General features: G+C 32.6%; 1 protein-coding gene across 1 annotated transcript in view; it reads left to right on the top strand.

The window, feature by feature from the left end:
• KLHL1 (kelch-like family member 1) overlaps positions 1–18,478 on the top strand; it is a 215,918-nt gene extending 197,440 nt beyond the window's left edge. The window contains exons 8-10 of the mRNA XM_004680304.1: positions 5,492–5,704; positions 11,652–11,823; positions 18,419–18,478. Coding sequence (XP_004680361.1) covers positions 5,492–5,704; positions 11,652–11,823; positions 18,419–18,478 — 445 coding nt within the window. The remainder of the gene's footprint in view (positions 1–5,491; positions 5,705–11,651; positions 11,824–18,418) is intronic.
• The last annotated feature ends 1,588 nt before the right edge of the window (positions 18,479–20,066 follow it).

A 20,066-nucleotide genomic window follows, 5' to 3' on the forward strand; every position in this document is an offset into this window, starting at 1 on the left:
TATATTTCTAATCTTTCTAATCTGGTTACTGATTGATATATAAGATTTCCAAAAATTGAGAAGGTTTTGTAATGAGAAACAGTAAATGGAGTCAAGTCTTTGAATGTGAGATACAAACAAAAAGAGGGAACTTTAAGTTTGACTAGAACTTAATAAGAAAGAGCAGCAATAAAGACTAGCTAGGAAGGCAGGCCTCAGGTCATAAAGGAGCTTGGCTAACGTAATGAGATTGTGAAAGTCTCAAAGGGGACATGGCTGCATTTCAATTTTGTAAAGATCACTTTGGCTGATTGTTCAAGGAAACAATAAAATTACAGGGATCCCATCACAATAGTAGACTAGCTCTGATGTATTCTAATGTATTCGAAAGTATTTCCTGATAAAGCACATCTCTGAATTAGAACACGTAGCATTAGGCGACAACTGATTTTAGCTCTGTGATCATAACCACTGGCAGACTCCTCAGTCTGGAGTGTGATGGTTTTATGATTTAGAACTCTTTTCCTTCTCATTTTCACTCAACACCTGCTTCTTGTCACCTTTGATTCAGACATATTTCCTGAACATCTCTTTATTTTTCATACTCTCACCCCTTTTTCCCAGCCTCATCTAAATTGCCCTTTAATCTAGAGCAAGCCCCTGACACAACACAAGTTGTCCATGTGTGCTAAATTCCATGTTGCACGGTCAATACTAGCAGGATCTTGAAAGCATTTCACTGAGCAGAACTAATTTATACAACTTCTGTCTGTTCCTTTCTCTAGTACTAAGGGTGTCTACATCTCTGTGCAGGGAGATAAAGATTTATTCCTACTTTAGGGGGAGCAGAGAAAAGGAGGGTCAGGAAAAAATCCATTCCTATTTTTAGGAGAAAGTGGTATCGTTCATTCAGTGACTTTTTAATTGGAAACAATCAACATGCCCCTTTGGCATACATTGTGGAAGACTGATCCCAGATAGAAACTTTTTCTTAATTTTAATTTTCTATGATAATACAATATCAATTGTTTGTTAAAAAAATTTGCTAAACTTTTCTAGCATCTTATTAGTTAGGTGTTGCTTTGTGATTATGCTTGGATCAGTGGGACGGGAACAGCACACAACTTAAAGGGTGGATTCTTAAAGGGAGAGGAGATCTGATCCTTCATTAGAGTAATAAAGTGTCTCATTTCAGAGCACAGGTTTTGCTCAATGTCCTCTCAAGTGAGTAGTTTCTAGACTCAAGGTTCTTCAGATGTGAGAAAAGTACATGTTTACAAGTACTCACTGGAGTCTCCCTTCCTCCTTGCTGGGGTTTGAAGGAATAAAAATAACCAATGTGAACATGAAGCTCATGTTATTGCTTTGTGAGTTCTATCTGGCCCAGGAATTTGTGACTTCTTACAGCAACTATGAACCTGTGATAATGCCAGTTTGTTAGCTTTCATGCAACAATAACATTTTAGATTCTTCAAAGTTCTTGACAAGGGCTCATATAGTAGATAATATGGGTCAAATTGGTACATGACATTGGTCTCAATACCTACAAAATATCGCTTTGGCACACATTTGAACTTATACCCTAATTAATAAAGTCTTTCTTTCATTGCTATTTTGTGTGTGCTTGAATGTTAAATGTCAGGTACTAACTTGGACAGTCTTGGTAGCTGGATCTCAAAACAGTAGAATGTGGTTGCTACAGAATAGCTAAGATGCATCTTTATGATGATAAAAGAAAAAAAAAAAAAAAGGTTAAGAAAGCAGTAAGGGAGATCTACCTGGTGGTGCAAGGAATTAAGTCTCAGCACTCTGAAGACACTGGCAGCCATAGCTGCATGAGTTTGATCCCTGGCCAGGGAGCTCATCCACATGTCATGACAGAACTTTCCTGTCTCACCTGCTACTTCCTTCAGCAGTGTATTTTAGTACATCTGCCTGTAACATTCCCCACTGTGTCTATGGTGAATCCTCTCACCCTCTCACCCCATCGTGCACCCCTGGCCTGTATCCCAGTTCCTGTAGGCATAAACAAATAAAATAAAATTTAAAAAGGGAGAAAGTAAAGTAGTAAAGAAAACTCAGGTCTTGGCCATCTCACCAGAATTCCAGACATTACTTTGCGCAGGGTTATTTCTGACCCCACTTTGTATTTTGGAATACAAAGGATATTTCATAGTAACTGAATATGAACCTGTTGATTTCTAAGAATGGTATTTTTCTTTTTCTCATTGCCTCACGATGAAATCACAACTCCACAGAATGACATATAAACCCTTCATTTTAGTCTGTTTTCATCCCACCAGTTTCATCTCTCCCCTTCTTTATCCCCACCTATCCCAACATTATGATATACTTGCCACCTTTTATTTATTATCTACTATGACCATTCATGTGCCTTGTCTTTACACATAATGCCTACCTACTATGTAGTTCTTTCCTGATATTTTTCCTTCTTAACAATTTCTACTCATCTTCCAACTCTAAAAAAAAAAAAAAAGTCACATTTCCTTTCGTGATATGAAATTGTCAGCTGTCACTTCCTGTGCTGTCATGCATATACTTATAGCACTAGATTCTAGATTCTTTTCTGCCCTTGAGAGTCTCAACAGCTACTTTCGCCATGGTAGTAAGACAAAGGGAGTTAGTCTGAACTGATTAAAGAAGTTATGAGGATAGAGCTGAGATTATACCTTTTCATAATCGCCCCTAAGTTTTGTGTGTTCCTTGTTTATTCTCACTTTTTAGAGTGCATTGTTTCTATCTCTCTGCTACTTTTATAATGTGAACACTAAATGTAAAAATAAGTATTGTTGTTACTTATCCTTTTTATTCTCAGTCACAGAAAATTTGTATTTCAAAATAAGTAGGTTATAATGTTGATTGCTAACAAAATTTTCAAGTGCATTATTTTCAAGAACTTTTTAAGTATTCAAATACATCTACTGGATTTGATAATGGGTGCATATAGCAGTCCAAACGTACACTATTGTCTCTTACACAATTTACATTTTTCCATTTCTTTTTTAAGACTATTCCAGAGGGGAAATTCAGTATATATACACTTTTCAAATAGTTTCTCCCATGTTAACAATTTATATTTCTGAAACTGTAACAATTTCATCATTAATATGCATACTATATAAGGACATTACAAGGGACATATACGAAATGAAAGAAGCCACTGATAATCAAGCTTAGACTTTACCTTATACCAGATATTTATCTTACAAAAGAATCTGTCAAAGCGATGTACTATTTTTTGAGATAAACTTTTTCTCATATAAACCTTTTTATTTCAGGGATTTATTAAAGTAGGGTTTATATTGAAGGAAATGGTTGTATAGTGGTTTATAATACATGTAATTACATTAAATAAGTTAAGGATGTTGCATGTTGTGATCCTTGCAGGAACATCTTCTTTTATAACATAAAATGTTAGTAGGCTCAATATTTGACATGTAAAATGTAAGCAGTATGTTTAATCATCTCTTAAAACAGATTTGAATATATATTTGAATATGTTAGCATACTTTAGTAATCTCAAAAATAAAATTGTGGTATTTATTGTATACAATATTTATAAGCATTAATTAGACACATTAATAGTATAATTTTAATTTGTCAGTGTGGCATGAATGAAGAAAGTAGTTTGCAATCAGTCAATTCTTTTAAAACAATAAAAATAAGGGTGAAGGTGCCTTTCTAACTATAAGCTATCTTCACAGACTGTGCTAGGTACTTTCTGTGAAGATGTTTACCCAATAACAACTCTTTAAAAAAAAAAAAAAAAAAAAAAAAACAGTTAAATTTTAATAATTTCTCAAGATTGTGCTACACTTCATTTGAATTAGATCTTCAATCTAAATGAAACAGAAATAAATGTTCAGATTTCATGAAGTGTTTAGAGTGATAAAAATTTTTGAGTGAGTAATTATTTCACTTCTGGGTGCTTTTGCAAGCTTAATTGTCTAATAATTGTCCTTTAAAATGCTCCTATTGGTGATTTTCAACATATTGCAAGATTGAGACCTGGCAGACAACTTGTGAGTAATCAAGCAAAGAGGCATTACATCCACAAAGGGAACACTTGGGTAATCAGAAACATTTTAACATGGCAGGCATGAAGAGAAATAAGCAGCTTTAAAACAATGTCTCCAGGATTCAAAATTAGTTTAAGCATAATATTTTATAGTTATTAAAGGACATTAGAGCATACATTTATAAATCTAAGACTTGAATGACTTTATATGCTAAGTAATAATGTCTTCCTGTGCATTTATGTAGAAACCAAGAGTACAGAATTAAATCTATTTACTAATATATGAAGCATCATAAAGCAAAAATTCCACAACATCTAGTCTTATTAACACATGAGCAAATCACATCACTCATCTATTCAAATTTGTCTTTCAGCTTCATATTTCTTTCAGGATAAGCATCCGCAAACCCTTGTGTAAGGATCCGCCCCACACCCCAAGTCTTATTTCCTCTGCCACATGTCCTCATTTTCTGCTCCAGCCACCTTCTTCCCTGCTGCTCTGGGAATTTTATCCTCACCTACTCAGTCCACCTTAAATTTTTCCCCACCAGATATTCCTAAACTCACTTTCAACCACTGCCAATTACTTCAAACTTTTTTTTTGCAAATATCACCTTTTAGCAAGAATCTTCTGGAACATTAAAATTGCAACAACAACCTCCACTCCTAGCACTTGTCTGATCTCTCTTCCATGCCTCTAGGTTTACTGATGAAGCACTTCTAAAGTACTATATATAATGTGGGTGTTTATGCGTACGGTTATGCCTACCTCTATCCCAGTAGAACAGAGTGCAAGAATCTTGGCTCCTTTTGTTCATGGATATCACCACAGCATTTTGGGTAGTGTGAAGCATATTCTAGGAATTCAAAAGTAAATGTTGAACAAATTGTAAATAAATAAATGCAACTCTAGATCTTACAATGATGAAATCTTCATGATTGTGATCAAATAGACAAGAATTATTTTATCAGGAATAATGCCATTCTAATAATTTAAATGCCATTTATACTACAAGTAATTATTTTCCTGAATCCTAACGTATGTATCATTGATGAAATAATTGTAACAAAATGAGTGAAGTTTCAGTAATATTCAAGCAGACCAGCATGGTACACCACTTTTCCCATGTTTGCTAACAGATTCCTCTATATTTATTAAAATAATACAGCAACACAATATCTTTATACATGGAGTACTTGAAATCAACTGAAATTTTAGAAAAAATATCGGTAAGAGCATTAGCACTGTTTTAATTTCATCTGTAATGCGGGAATGACAGAAATTTCAGGCATGTTTAATATTTTATAGCGTACTTTTAACAAAATGTCTGTCAAGTAATATATTTGGATACTTTAAAGAGTCACGTGGTTACTGAAAGCGTGTTGTTGTTGTTGTTTTTTAAACTTTGACTTTTCTGCATTTACCATCCAGAATATAAATACTAAATAATGGTTTTCTAATTGTGTTTTCAGGTTGTATTCAGTTGGCGGTCGAGATGGAAGTTCCTGTCTGAGTTCAATGGAATATTACGATCCTCATACGAATAAATGGAACATGTGCGCTCCCATGTGTAAGAGGAGAGGGGGTGTGGGAGTGGCCACGTGCGATGGTTTTCTCTATGCAGTAGGAGGTCACGATGCCCCTGCTTCAAATCACTGTTCCAGGCTACTGGATTATGTAGAAAGGTAAGATCCCAGGGCACTTTCACAGGAAGAAACTGCAAAATATACTGATGAAAGATATTCAATTCTTAGAGCTGCTTTAACAGTTCTCTTTCTCTCTCTCTCACACACACACACACACACACACACATAAGGGATACATAAGCACACAGCATTATCATAACTCTTATCCAAGTTCACTGACATGTCAGATTAATAGTATTTTTATGTTTTCATTCATTCTTGTTTTATTTTTCCTTTCCCTCTCCTTCCCCTCTTTCCCTCCCTGCTTTCCTCCCTTCCAGATTCTTACTTTTCTTCTTAGTGAATATAAAATGTAATTTAAAATATAGTTTTAAATAATTTATTGCATTAATAAATATATTTTAATTGGATGTTTTATTTGTTTTATTCAACCTGTTATATTAGTTCCTTCAACTTCTCAAAGTGAATTATCAGCACCCTTCTTTGTGACACATTTATTAATGCAAAATAGTCCAATTAGAATTGTATTTTCTATATTCCCACAGAAAGGGAGAACTATCAGTCCTCTTTTTAGCTTTTCTTAAAATAGGCCAGTGCACAAAGGCTGATGAAGAAAGGTGCTTTAGCTTCAGAATTTGTTTGCCAACCCAGATATCTCCTGGAATGTTTACAGAAAATTCTTTCTAATGGATATGTATCACTGAGATCTTCTAACCTCTGTGTAGCAAGTAGTAGAAAGTTGGTGAAGCATACGGTGGTGTGTCCTTTCATTAAGAATGCATGCTAATATACGAGGAAGTGATACTAGAGAATACAGGCTAATTATTGTATCAACTGGGATAAATAATTTTATTCTAACAAATAACTTCAAAAGTTTAGTTGTTTTTTTTTGTTTGTTTGTTTTTTAGTTTTATGGTATTTCTCATGCTATATATTCATGAACACTCCATCATATTACTTACTAACACTACTCTCCAGAAGGACATATGTATTGCAGTAGTACTGCAATTTGCATGTCAGAAAGGAAAAGCCAGCATATTTATTAAATTGCTCACTTATTAAAGATTTTACCTGCAAGTGACATAATTCACTTCTGTTCAAACTTTGATGGCAAAGCAGTTACAGAAAACTGTGGTGCATAGGAAGGCAGTCTCCCAACTTGTATCATGGAGATTCGACTTACTTGTGTTTCACACTGATCATCATAATTTTCATTTTAATGTAAAGAAACTGCCCCCTTTATACTCATGCTTTTAAGTAGTATATTCAGTGAAAGATGCTCTATAGATAAGTATGTATTTTTATGAAGAATATGATCACTGGAAAAAAGAGTAGTCTCCTAGTGAACAGACTTAAAAAAATTATGTGGCTTATGTAAAGTACAGAAATGTTTAATGATGTAGCTACTCTGTGAAATGGACTAAGATTTACAGTTACATAAATAAAAAATGTAGGGCATTATATACCACATCAACATTTTTTTACCCAGTGAAAGTAATATTAAAATGGTACATTGAGGGTGGTGGTCAGTATCCAAAGAAAGAAAGATGTAATTTCATACATATAACCATGCAATTATTTATATAAGAATGCTACTAACTCCTTTGTGTTCCTTTGCATTTCCTCTGCTATTTTCTTTTTTTTTTTTTGGGGGGGGGATATAGTGAAAAAATTATTGAGACGGGGATCGAACTTTTCCCATGACTATCTAATATTAAAATGGTACATTGAGGGTGGTGGTCAGTATCCAAAGAAAGAAAGATGTAATTTCATACATATAACCATGCAATTATTTATATAAGAATGCTACTAACTCCTTTGTGTTCCTTTGCATTTCCTCTGCTATTTTCTTTTTTTTTTTTGGGGGGGGGGTTATAGTGAAAAAATTAATATGATGAGGATCCAACTTTTCCCATGACTATCTTATATAAATGTTACTAATGAATGATATTTCATGCACATACTCTCTTCTAACTTTACTAGATAAGCTATTGTAATGTTTGTGAACAGACATAAATAATATAGTATAGGAATACATTTATGATACAAAGTAAAATTTAAATAAACATAGCTATTTTACGTTATCTGAGTGTTGTTGGTATGAGCAGTATAAGGAATGCAGAAGCACACAGCATAATCATGATTCTTATCCACGTTTACCAGGCATGTCAGATTAAGAGCATTTATACACTTTTTATTAATACATACTCTCTCGTTGATTTTTCACATGCAAAATAATCAGTAAAGAAATAATTGTACTTCTGTAATTTTTTGCATGTAACAAATGTTTTTTATAGTATATAATCAAGTAAACAAATCACTGGGACAGCCAGATATAGTATATACAATGTGATGTGTGAAAGAGATGCATAGGTAGATGATAGATAAAACCCTTTTGTTAGATGACAATGAAATACAATATGTTAGAAAATGAGATACTAAAGTACAATTGTATAATACTTATCAAAGTTATTAATGATCAGGCTGTTTTAAATATAAAGAACATTGACACTTCAAATCAGAGGAGGTAAGAACACAGGGAGGGACTTAGTGAGAACAGAAAGTTTGCAGCAATAATTGATGCAGCAGTAAAAATTAAGTGTGTCACCCAACCTCATTATAGTGTGACAATCTTTGTGAGCAAAATCTACTACAAAAAAATGCAATACATTCTAGCAGAATTTAGGTTCAGAATGTACAATCCACTATATAAAGCACGATTATACATACAAACACACATATACGCATGCACACACACATATATCCATATAAATATTCAGTAAACGCTATTTTGCATGTATTTTTCATGGTGAAATATAGACTTAAAATGCATTGAAGTAGACAAGGAAATAAGTAATTAGAACTTTAAGGTCACAAACAAAACTATTCTAGGCAATACATCATAAAAATATGTTTAAAGACATCAGTATGACCAATGACTAAACACAGATCAGGACTATTTCTCCCTCAAATATGAATATCAATAATAAGGCTTGGTAGTAGATGGATCTCAGTTAATAACAATCTCCTAAATTAACCTTTATAAGATCTACTTTGCTTCCTCCATTTTTTATAGTAGCCAGAGGGATCTTTTGCTAATGAATATCTGTCCTGAAAACATAATGTTTTTTTTTTCTGTTTAACCAATTATCAATATATCAATGACTGAACTATTAGTTTTACACTGATTTTTCTAATAAACAAGATTATATCACTGATAATGACTAATGCTATGTTCTCTACATCTATATTCTTCCACTTGGTATACAAATCCTGACTCAGATTAAGCCCTCAACTAAATATTGTATTCAATTAGTCACATACTAAAAAAAAATAAATAAATAAATAAAAAACAGGCCTATAATTTCTCACAAGGAAAAACATTTTGAGATACATTATTTACTGGTAATAGAGAAATATGTAAGTAGCTAGATATAGCTAGCTATAGATATAGGCAGACAGGCAGGTAAGCAGGTAGATAGGTAGGTAGACAGAGACAGATAGTTAGGTGGATAAAGAGGTAGGTAGACAGATGATAGATAGATAGATAGATAGATAGATAGATAGATAGATAGATAGATAGATAGATAGATAGATAGATAGATAGATAGATGGATGAAAGCATGGATGGGTTGGGTGATGGATTGATGGATCGGTCAATCAATCAATGAAAGAAGGGTGGGTAGACATATGATTTACAGAAAAATTGATTGATTTTTCTACGTAGTGGAAAGTTATACAGTGACATTCTTATTTGTTACTTCTGTTTACATATAATTGCTATTATTTGTTACATGTACACAGTTACCTATTTTTAGACATATATTCAGTACACAGAAAAAAATTTGATGTGGCTAAAAATACTAAACAATTGTTCATATATTAGTTGAAAATTATATCCTTATGTCATGTTAAATACTATTGCCAGCTAGGTATCACAGTTTTAGACATAAAGGTACAATGGAGCCAATGCAGTAAGTATAAAATGCACAGTGGGTTACATATAATGAATACAAATTATAATAAATATAAAATTATGTTCAAAATCTAGCAGAATATACTTCTGTCATATCAGAAAAAGTAAAAAAAATTAATATACTTGTGTGAAGATGTGATTTAAGTTTTTATTTTTAAATATCTGTTACAACATGAAATAATGTAATAATAATTATCATATATACAGAGATGAATAAATTATTCACTTATTTTTAAACAAAACTGCCAATATTAATTTATAAGGTAAGATTGATATTTTTATTCTTTTATTTCTATCAATTTCTCATTATATCTTTTTTAGTGTACAGATAAAGCAAGAATGGTAATATCCTTAAAAAGTGAGAAATACTTTAAATTATGAATGTTTATCTTATAACTTTGCAGCATATTGATATATTAATTCATATTTTGACAGGTATGAGATACTATAGTTTCTGCAAAGCAGTGATTACTTGAATTTTTAAACTTAACATGTTAGAGCTTTTGCACTTTTTAATATACCTTTTTCTTTTCCTTAAGGTCTTTTGGGGCCAGCTGATGAATGTAGCAAGAAAAGACTAACTACTGTGTGTTGATTTATTTTCTGTAGTGATATAATGTATGTCTTTGTTATCGATATCAAATTGCACTCTAGTTTCTAATAGACACATATAGAAAAGACTCCATGTCAGCCCAGCTATATAGGGGTCCTGCTTTTTCAGTAAATGTAAAAATAATAAACAGACAATACAGTTATAATAATTAATATATGTGATTCAATTTTTCTTCAGTGACTTATATGAACAGCAGACATCTTTAAAAAGATCAGCTGGCACTGGGAATGATGAAGTGGTCTGGTGCCCATGGGTACTCTGGCTAGCATACTGGCAACATCATGTTAACATAGCAGCATTATTTGAAGGAAGAAGAAAGATAAAGATCCATGAATTGCTGAAGTGTAAGATGGTCTATAGAGAAGAATGCTGTCACTTTCATTTTTAAGTAGAGACTGCTTAAAAAGATACAGTATAGCTTTCTCTTAGCAGAGAAAATGTTTATTCTTAGTTTTAAATTGTTAAAAGATTTATTTACTATACTGTATTTTATTGTAGTTTTAAGGACTTTTTAAGATATTCATTTATATATTTATTTAGCTGTTTATTAATTAATTTATTTTTAAGTGAGGTGGTAGTGGGCTGCCCGCATCAGGTATAACCACTATAGTCCAACCAACTCCCCCATATTCCATACCCATAGGCCTTTCTGCTTTCTCCCCTTTGTCTTTACTCCTGCCCCATTCCCTCTATCACTTGGTGCTTCAATTCTGTATCAGCCATCAAGAGTTAGTATTTAGGTTTGTCTTTATTGGGCTACTAGTTACTTTATAGTCCTTATATTAGTGACTCCATCCATTCTTTGTAAAAAATATTTATTCTGAATATGAGGTATAACAAAAATATAGGATGCCTGTATATGTTCTCTATTCTGTTGATTGACAGTAGCTTAAGTAATTTTTAAAGTTCCATGGAGAAAGCTATACGCACGAGGAGTTAAAGAGCTGTTTAACATATCCTTGCTTTTCTAGCTCTGTCAGCAATTCATTTCACCTCTTCTCAATTTTGAAAACTAGTATAGTAAAATATGAGTCAAAACATAATTATTCCTAATATTCACAGGATTTTACTTTACTACAGAAAATTGAGTGTGGTTTAATCTGTTTTAAATACTTTTCTTTTACTACAGAACATTTTACTTGCATGTCTGACTACCTCATGGAAAGATTATGACATTAATTTTTATTAAATAACTGCATTCTTCTAAGTAAGAGTTAGATGAATTTTTTAAAATTACTTATATATTAGAAATCAGATGTTCTGCCTGTTAGTTCTAAAACACATGCTGAACTTATGGCACTTCTAGCAAAAGCTTAATTTTTTTAAAGAGTATCATTAATTTAATTAAGCTGGAATGTGATCAAATCATGTAGTATTCTATTACCCTTATACTTTAGATATGACCCCAAAACAGACACATGGACCATGGTAGCTCCATTAAGTATGCCAAGAGATGCTGTTGGAGTCTGTCTCCTTGGTGACCGATTGTATGCTGTAGGAGGCTATGATGGGCAGACATACCTCAACACTATGGAATCCTATGACCCACAAACTAATGAATGGACACAGGTAAGACTGGCAACAGCACAGTTTTTTTTAAATTTAGGAGATTTATTTATTTTCTTTGGAGAAGTGTAATATGCATGCAGGTGTGCATGTGTATGTATATGGGGTATATACTCTATGTAGAGTACATGCACACACATGTACATATATACACAGTGTATCTAAATCCATTTAGTCTTTACATAAACTGTTTCATTTAATCCATTAATGTTCATTTTGTAAGAAGTTCATTAAATCACTTGTTTTTATATACTTTTCTTTTGCATTCTTATTTGAATAAAATTGTATGTTAAAAGTGCTACTGTAACCAAAAACAAGAAACACATGTCTTTTGCAGCAACATGGATGGAACTGGAAAAGATCATGCTTAGTGAAATAAGCCAGAAAGTAATGGAAAAATACTAGATGGTTTCTCTCATAGCAGGAATATAATGGAACAGGCGAGAAAATAATGATAATGATGAAAAGTTATATACCAGAGACATATTGTGGGGTTGGGTGGGGAATGGGATCAAAAACAGTGGGAGAAGGGAAATGCACTGGACTATTATGATGGCACATGGGTGATTTGGTGATGGGAAACCAAAGGGGATTGCAACTGAGATGGGAAAATGTGTAAAAATAAACTATTACTAAAAAAAAAAAAAAAGTGCTACCATACCTAAGTGAGATTTTTACTTTATTATAAATCAGATCAAAAGAACAGAATCTTAATTAATTGAGCCAATAAAATAAAAGTTGAATATGTAGTTTCATAAAACGTAACTTTAGAATTTGGTTTTAACTATAGCTGGAGTAAAAAAATGGAAGGCTACCTTCTGCTTTCTGTTTTTACTTGACTATGTTTATTAGGTCCATTGTGGAAACTGCATAATAGTAAACTTCACAGCCATAAATAGAGAACAAAATAATTATGCTCAATTAAAAGAAAAATCAAAGACCTCTAGCACCTTGTTATATTAAACTTCTCACTTCTGAACAGCTTTGGCTAGGAAGATGGAGTGTAATCATTGGCTGATCTGCAGTGAGGTGTTATTCCTTGAAAACACATTGAAGTTAGAGATGCAGGATCATTTAAAATAAAACAGCCGTGATCCTGGTGTCATGCTAAAGCATGGCCTGGTGTTGGTATAACTTGGGGAAAGATGAAGACAGGTCAATTCAATTACAGTGGAAAGTACCTTATGCTCTATAGCTACTATATTCTTGCTTATAATGAAAGGAGATGATACATTCTCAGACGTGTGCCAATAATTCAATTTCTTCTTACTTTACTTCTCTTTTCAAAATTCGTCCACATTTCTATTATTTCCTCCTTTATCAGAAACCTAAAATTAAGATACTTATAAACAAGTATATAAACAACTAAGTAATAATAATAATAAAATAGTTCCAACAATGTGTGCAGTAAAATTCAAAAACCTTGTTTAGCTGAGGTAAAATAATAAACTCATCTCCTCTTATTCTGTTGTGAGTGTATGGCTCTCTTTCTCACCACAAAAAAACTCTGTGAACAATTTGAACAATGATGCAAATTTCTCTTACAAATGCTTGCCTTTTAAAATACATAAAGTCTTTTAAAAAAAGATTTATTTATTCATGCATTCAAGAACTAGGGTACAATCTATAGGTGTTGTGGATGAGAGGATTCACCAGCAACAGTGGGGGACACAACATTCAGATATACTGAAATAAGCTACTGAGGGGAGCAGTGAGCAGGTCAGGAGAAGTCTGCAATGCCATATTGGTCACCTCCCTGCTGGGGATCGAAATTCCGGAGCAGTAGCTGCCAATAGATTCATAGTGCTGCAGTTTAGCTAGTTGTGCCACCAGGGAGGGACCAAAGTAAATAAAGTCGTGATCATGCCAGTTCATTGTATGTGTATGTTCAAGCAGAGTATTTAGGTGACTCTACAGTACAAATACAAGACCAATTCCCTAGCGGCCAGGCTTTGGTAACTACATTATGAATACAAATCCTTCTTAAGGAAAAACTCTTTCGTGTCCAATGAAAATAGATGAAACTAGCTAATGAGAAAGAACAGAGTGGAGGAAAGAAGGTGAAAGATTTGAAGAACTAACTCTTGTGATATTCTGCAATAATTATGAGGCAAGCATCCCTTATTCAAGAAGCAACAAATATAAAAACAGCCATGAATTACTGCTTTTCACTTTATTGCACTAAAAATTTAGAGGACATATTTTAACTCCTTACTTTTCTGAGTCCCTTGTGTTTCCAAAGGGTACACTAGATCAATTGTTAATTTGCTGAGGAAATGTACTAGTCCAATAGTATATATATTTAAACGTGCCACTTATACAAATGAACATTAAGTAAAGAAAGTTTATGGGCATATAAATGATGTAATAAAATACCTTCATTACATATTTATAATAATGGGCCATTATGTTTATCAGTCCTCTAAAATTGAAATCAAAATAATATATGTAGTAATAATAGGTAAAAGCCTCCTAAAGACCATTTTTCCCATCTTCATTTCATTATATTCTTTTTGATCATATAATATCTTACAAAGAGCAAAGAAGTGTTTAAAATGTTTTATATTTTATAACAACTTTTTCTTATCATAATAATCATTAATTTAAAAGCTATTAAAGTAATTTAAGTTTTTGTGTCCATATCTTTTTCATATTATTTTCATTTTTATTACTTATTAGGGATCATGCTCAAGCCTACAATAAAATTCCTTTGTAAACTTCCAAGATTCCGGGCAACAGGATTAAAGATGTACATATTCGCTGGGCAAAACCTGTTACTTTCCCTACACTTAGTATATATGGAAAGAATAAATTGGTTATCCTGCTTGTTACTGGTACTTCTGAAAGACTAACTATTAGAATGGCAAACCATTTAAATAACCAAAAACTGTATTTGGAAAACTCTACAAATAGAGTTAGAGAGTAGATGGAGTTGTAAACAAAGAGACTAAATTAGTCATTGTCAGGCTAATGCCTTACACACTTTATTTTACAGAGAACACATGTTTACTTATATGTATGTGTAGTGTGTGTTTTAAATAAATCTGTCATAAAACATTTGGTTTATTTTTTGCATTTGATTGCAAAAATTTATATATTTATTAAAAAAAAAAACACAAAACCATTTTCCCAGCCTGACAAAATAACAATTTCACATGTTTATTGCCATGATGCATCCACCAGCAGAAGAAAGAATTATATAGCACCCCATTTATGGTCATATTTCAAAGACAAGCATTGTGTTGGCATGGGGTAGGAAGTATGGAAGTTTATTAAATAAATAGAGAATATTGGCAACTAATTTTACTGTATTGTGTGGTAGGTTAAGCTGATTACGCATAATCAACATTGAGAGTAAGTTCCAAAAGACCTGGTGAGATACATACTTCCTCAGTGGCCTTTATCTAATTAATTCTATGTGTAATCATTTACATTCCATTCTAAGAAGGAAGAGCAGAATAGATTGATTGATCGACCAATTGATAGATTTGGACTAAGGGCAACTGAAAACTTTCTTAAATATTTAGACTGCATTTATATGTAATACAGTAAATTATTAATATAGCATGATAAATTCTGTGGTAAGAGGAATTCCTTACACTATAAGAGAACATAAGTTTCTTGAGTGGAGAAACCTTACTTCAGGAAATCATATGTAGAATGAGGCCTGACAATTGAGTAATAGTCAATCAGATGAAAATAAGGGAAATGGTTTGTTTTTAGTAACAGAATTTATGAAAAGCTGCAAGAATAAGCCTGGCATATTTCACTGGTCAAGAAATAAGTGATAGACAATGAGTTAGGAGAGACAGACAGGATGTATATTATGTAGAACCAGAAATCATATTCTAAAAACCTGGAAAGATTTTCTAAAATCTTGACTTTATTGTAAAACTGAAGCGAGGGGCCTCTTTGGTGGTGTTAGAGCACAGCAATCCATGTACACTGATGCATGAAACTGATCTCCAGACAGGGAGCTGGCCCACATGGTGCAGCAGACCTTGCCTGTCTCACCTACTGCTCCCCTCAGCAGCGTATTACAGTAGAGCCACCTGTCATCCATCCTGTCTCTTGGGAATCCTCCCATTGCAACTATGGCCTCTACCCCAGTTCTTGTATGCATAAACAAAAATAAATAAATAAAATGTTTTTTAAAAATCTAAAGGAAGTTAATAAAGGGTATTTTTGTATCTGCAATTCATGCTTAATTAAAAATTTAAATTATAGACCACAGGGATCAGCAAATAACCCTGGGGGAAAATGGTACTTTTAATGCAAGTTATATCTTTAGTTATAAATATATCTAGTTATTTTCCTTTTTCTTTTTTTTTAATCAGATTGTATTGATTTACCAGTTGTTTAAAAAAACATATAATTAATATATGGAAGAAAAGCTTCCACCTCAACATGTATATGTGCTTTATGAAGAATTTTAGCAGAGAAAGGAAATAATACAACTAAAAAGGAGATAATAAAATGATTGCACTCGATAGAGTGTGAAATAGTTAAGAGAAAGGAAGATTGAATTCAGAGAACCCATCAGGAGGATGTTTTGCTAATGCATTGAAGGCAAAATTGTACTTTGAACTAAGTTGAAGACCAGAGGAAAGAGCTCATTTAAGGTGATTGGAAATATTTTAGAGACTTGACGATTATTCACATGTTAAGTTGTGTTAGGAAAAGCTAAGGGTCATTCATGTGCTCTAAAGTTTCTAGCTTAAGCAACTATGGAAGTGGCATATTATTTGAGTTACATAGGAAATAGGAGGAATAACACTGTTTGGGCAAATAATGCAGAGATTAATTTTTACAAAGTCATATACCAATATAGAGTAATAGATGTAAATAAAAGATAAAGCTATTCACTCTATAGTTGTCTAGAAACATGCAGAGTATTTCTCCCTAGTGAATGAATGCCAGATATTATATCCGGGAACTTAAAAAATATATTTATGCAAAACATATTCCATTTCTATTGAAAAAATTACAAATGGTAAATTTTTCCTTGATGCTCTCAAGTGAGACAGTAGTTAAAAATCTTTGGAAACTGGCCCTCCCTGGTGGCGCAGCAGGTTAAAGCACAGCACTAAGAAGCTTAAGCCACTTCCACATGAGTTCGATCACGCCTGCCCCGGAGGAGATCACATGGCGTGGCAGACCTCTCCGGACCGCCCGCTGCTCCCCTCAGCAGTGTACCTCACGATCTGCCTGTTCTGCTCCCCACTCTGTCCCTGGTGAATCCTCTCACCCTCCACATCTCTGGCCTTGTATCCCAGTTCTGTATGAATAAATAAATAAATAAATAAATCTTAAAAAAAAAAATCTTTGGAAACTAAAGAATGACATTGTGACTGTGTGCCTTCTGGGGTGGGATACATTTCAGTTTGTATACATTGATATTATGGGACTTAAATACTGTATCTTGACGCTTCATTCTCATCTCTCTTACATGAAGCCAAATATATGTGCAGAGAGTATGAATTTAAATTGGATGCTATATAAAAATTATCCTTAGCACACAGTAGGCTACCAATATAGTCCCATGGCCCTTTCTTTCTCTTATTTTAAGCAAAATCTATGAGCTAGAAATGATAGATTTTACTTTACCTTTTTAAAAAGAATATATTAAATAAAATAAATTAAAAAACATAGTACAAGATCCTTTTTTTTTTCTTCTGTTTTCCTCAAAAGGATGGTTGGTAGAGTAAGTACATTTAAAAGAAGTATTACATAACGGTGGCAGTTTTCACATTTAGATCACACACTTTACTCAACGAACTAATATATGGGATATGACGTTCTTTGATTCTATTTTATTTCTTACATTTTATTCACCTTCTTTTCAGTGTGAAATAATACCCTGTAATTCCAGCCTACCCCAATATTTTTAGGTGCATATATTATTCTTAGAAAAAAGTTACAGATATCAAAAAGCTCAAATTATTAAAATCCTGACTTACCTCCATGGAATAAGTTTTCATTACAAACTCTCTGAAATACTGTTTTCGGTATATTTTCAGCCAATTTCATATTCAATATTATTAAAAATCTCAGTTTTCATTTCACTGTCATAAGGTGGATTTTTTAATAAGTCTTATAGCAATTGTAATTATGGTCTATTTATGAGAAAACAGTGGAGTTACTTTATTGCTTGTATCTGTTTAGAATGAATGAATAACACATTGATTCAGTATAATATCTGGGGAAATATATTCAAAATGATTTCAATAAGTGCAATAACTATTCCATGCTGCTATCATTATGACATATCACCACAAATGTGTCCCTGCAAACTTAACAATATATCTCTGCTGGAACATATTTATAGTAGCTTTCTTTCCATAGCTATCATTAAATTGTTTATTGCTTTTTATTAAAAATTTCCTAAATCTAACCTTTAGATCATCAATATACAAATTATTGCTTCTTTTTAAATGGTGTTTCCATTATTTATATTTTACTAGACTACTTCTGATTAAACCTCTAAAACCACAAGTGCATTTATCTATGATTTTCACGATGTTTTAGTTTAAAATTTCTGTAGTTCTCTATACACAAATAGATTTTTTTTCTCAAATTTTGTTTCATCTTTCAACAGATGGCTTCACTAAACATTGGGAGAGCAGGTGCCTGTGTGGTAGTCATCAAGCAACCTTGACTTATTTTATTTGGAGAAATTTTATCTGGAATGGTTATTTTTATATCAGAGGGCAAGAATACAAACTTCCTGAGATGAAAACTCTTCAAGAACAAGGATTTCTGCAGATTTACCTACTGATGTCAAACGTGGTAGAAGAGCAAACAGAATTAAAAGTGCTATGAGGACAATACCTGGCGTGTATTAGTTCAGGAGTGGTTACTGGTAATTTGCTTTGCATTGTAGCATACAACAGAGTTACCAAAGGCTTGTTTTACTGTAGCAATTAAGAGGAGGGACTGATACTCATGGCATGGATAATTTCCTGACTACAATTTGTTCACTTGTTTCATAATATGTGGCAATATTCATGAATTTGTCCTAAGAATAGAAGGCCTGCTATTTCATCTGACAGATTCTGATTGGTTTATTGTTTTACTAATCAGAGGTGGTCATTTGAGGAGGCAGAAGGATGTTTTATTAAAACAACTGGTTTTTCCTCATTTTCCTAAACTACAAGGACAAATAGAGAAACAGATTCTTGCTTGTTTTTTGTGTTTTTTTTGTTTGTTTGTTTTTACATTCAGAAAACAATTGTCCTGCTAATTGAAGCTGCATATATCATCAGAGAGGATGAGTGGATTTTATTGCAACTGAATTAACAATCCAAAACTGGCTAAAACAAAGGATTGTTTTCATTAGCCTTGCCACATTGTTTTGCTTTTTGAACACACTGAGCCAAAGAATAAGTACAATTATAGGCTTTTGCCTTATGTTGAGTTCAGTGTAAGCATGAAAGCTACTTATGCTGTATGTCATATATGTATATATATATATCCACTGCATGTTGAAGTCCTTTAGAATTTTGCTCATTAAAAAAATTACTTAGAAATTTGTAAAAGAAATATATGATCCCTTCAGTTGAAATATTAATGATCATTGTTAGAAGCTGGCAAATTTTAGATTCTCATTCCTCACTTTTCAAACTTGTTACATGGATATGCACATTATTTTATGCCAAATATTTGTAATTGTTTAAAGAATAAATTGGAATTGTTACAATGTCCTTAATAGATACATGTAAATTTTAATTACAATGAATGATAGAAAATTTGCTTTATTCAGTGTCTCTCTCTTTAATAAACTTTAAAATAGGCATCCTTTCTTGTTTGACATTCTAGAATTCAAGGCAATTCTATTGCCCTGAAAACATGTTTGTTTCCTCCTAACATTATGCTGAGAAAATGCAGTCTATAGTTACTGTTTTCTTTCCTATTCAATCACTGGAGACATAGCATTACTTCCTGAGTATACACATCACATAATGAGAATCCTGAGAACTGTGTGGATACTAGGAAAGATGAGAAATTACCTTCTCCTGAGTCAGTGTAAACCATGGAAATATGTTTCGCTGGGTGATGAAAAATATTTGGATTATAATAACCAAGGAAAACACTGATAAATACTTTATGTCCAGGAAATCTGAGAGCAACTGCTATTTCCTAATATGTGCATCTGTTCAAATTTTTTAATCACATTTATTAACAGAAAAATTATATTATAATATGCTAAAGAAGAATTTAATGATATTCTTAAAAATCATGCAGCC

The sequence above is a fragment of the Condylura cristata genome, unplaced genomic scaffold, assembly GCF_000260355.1.
Source record: "Condylura cristata isolate star-nosed mole 26May11 unplaced genomic scaffold, ConCri1.0 scaffold00010, whole genome shotgun sequence".
NCBI classification, from domain to species: Eukaryota; Metazoa; Chordata; class Mammalia; order Eulipotyphla; family Talpidae; genus Condylura; species Condylura cristata.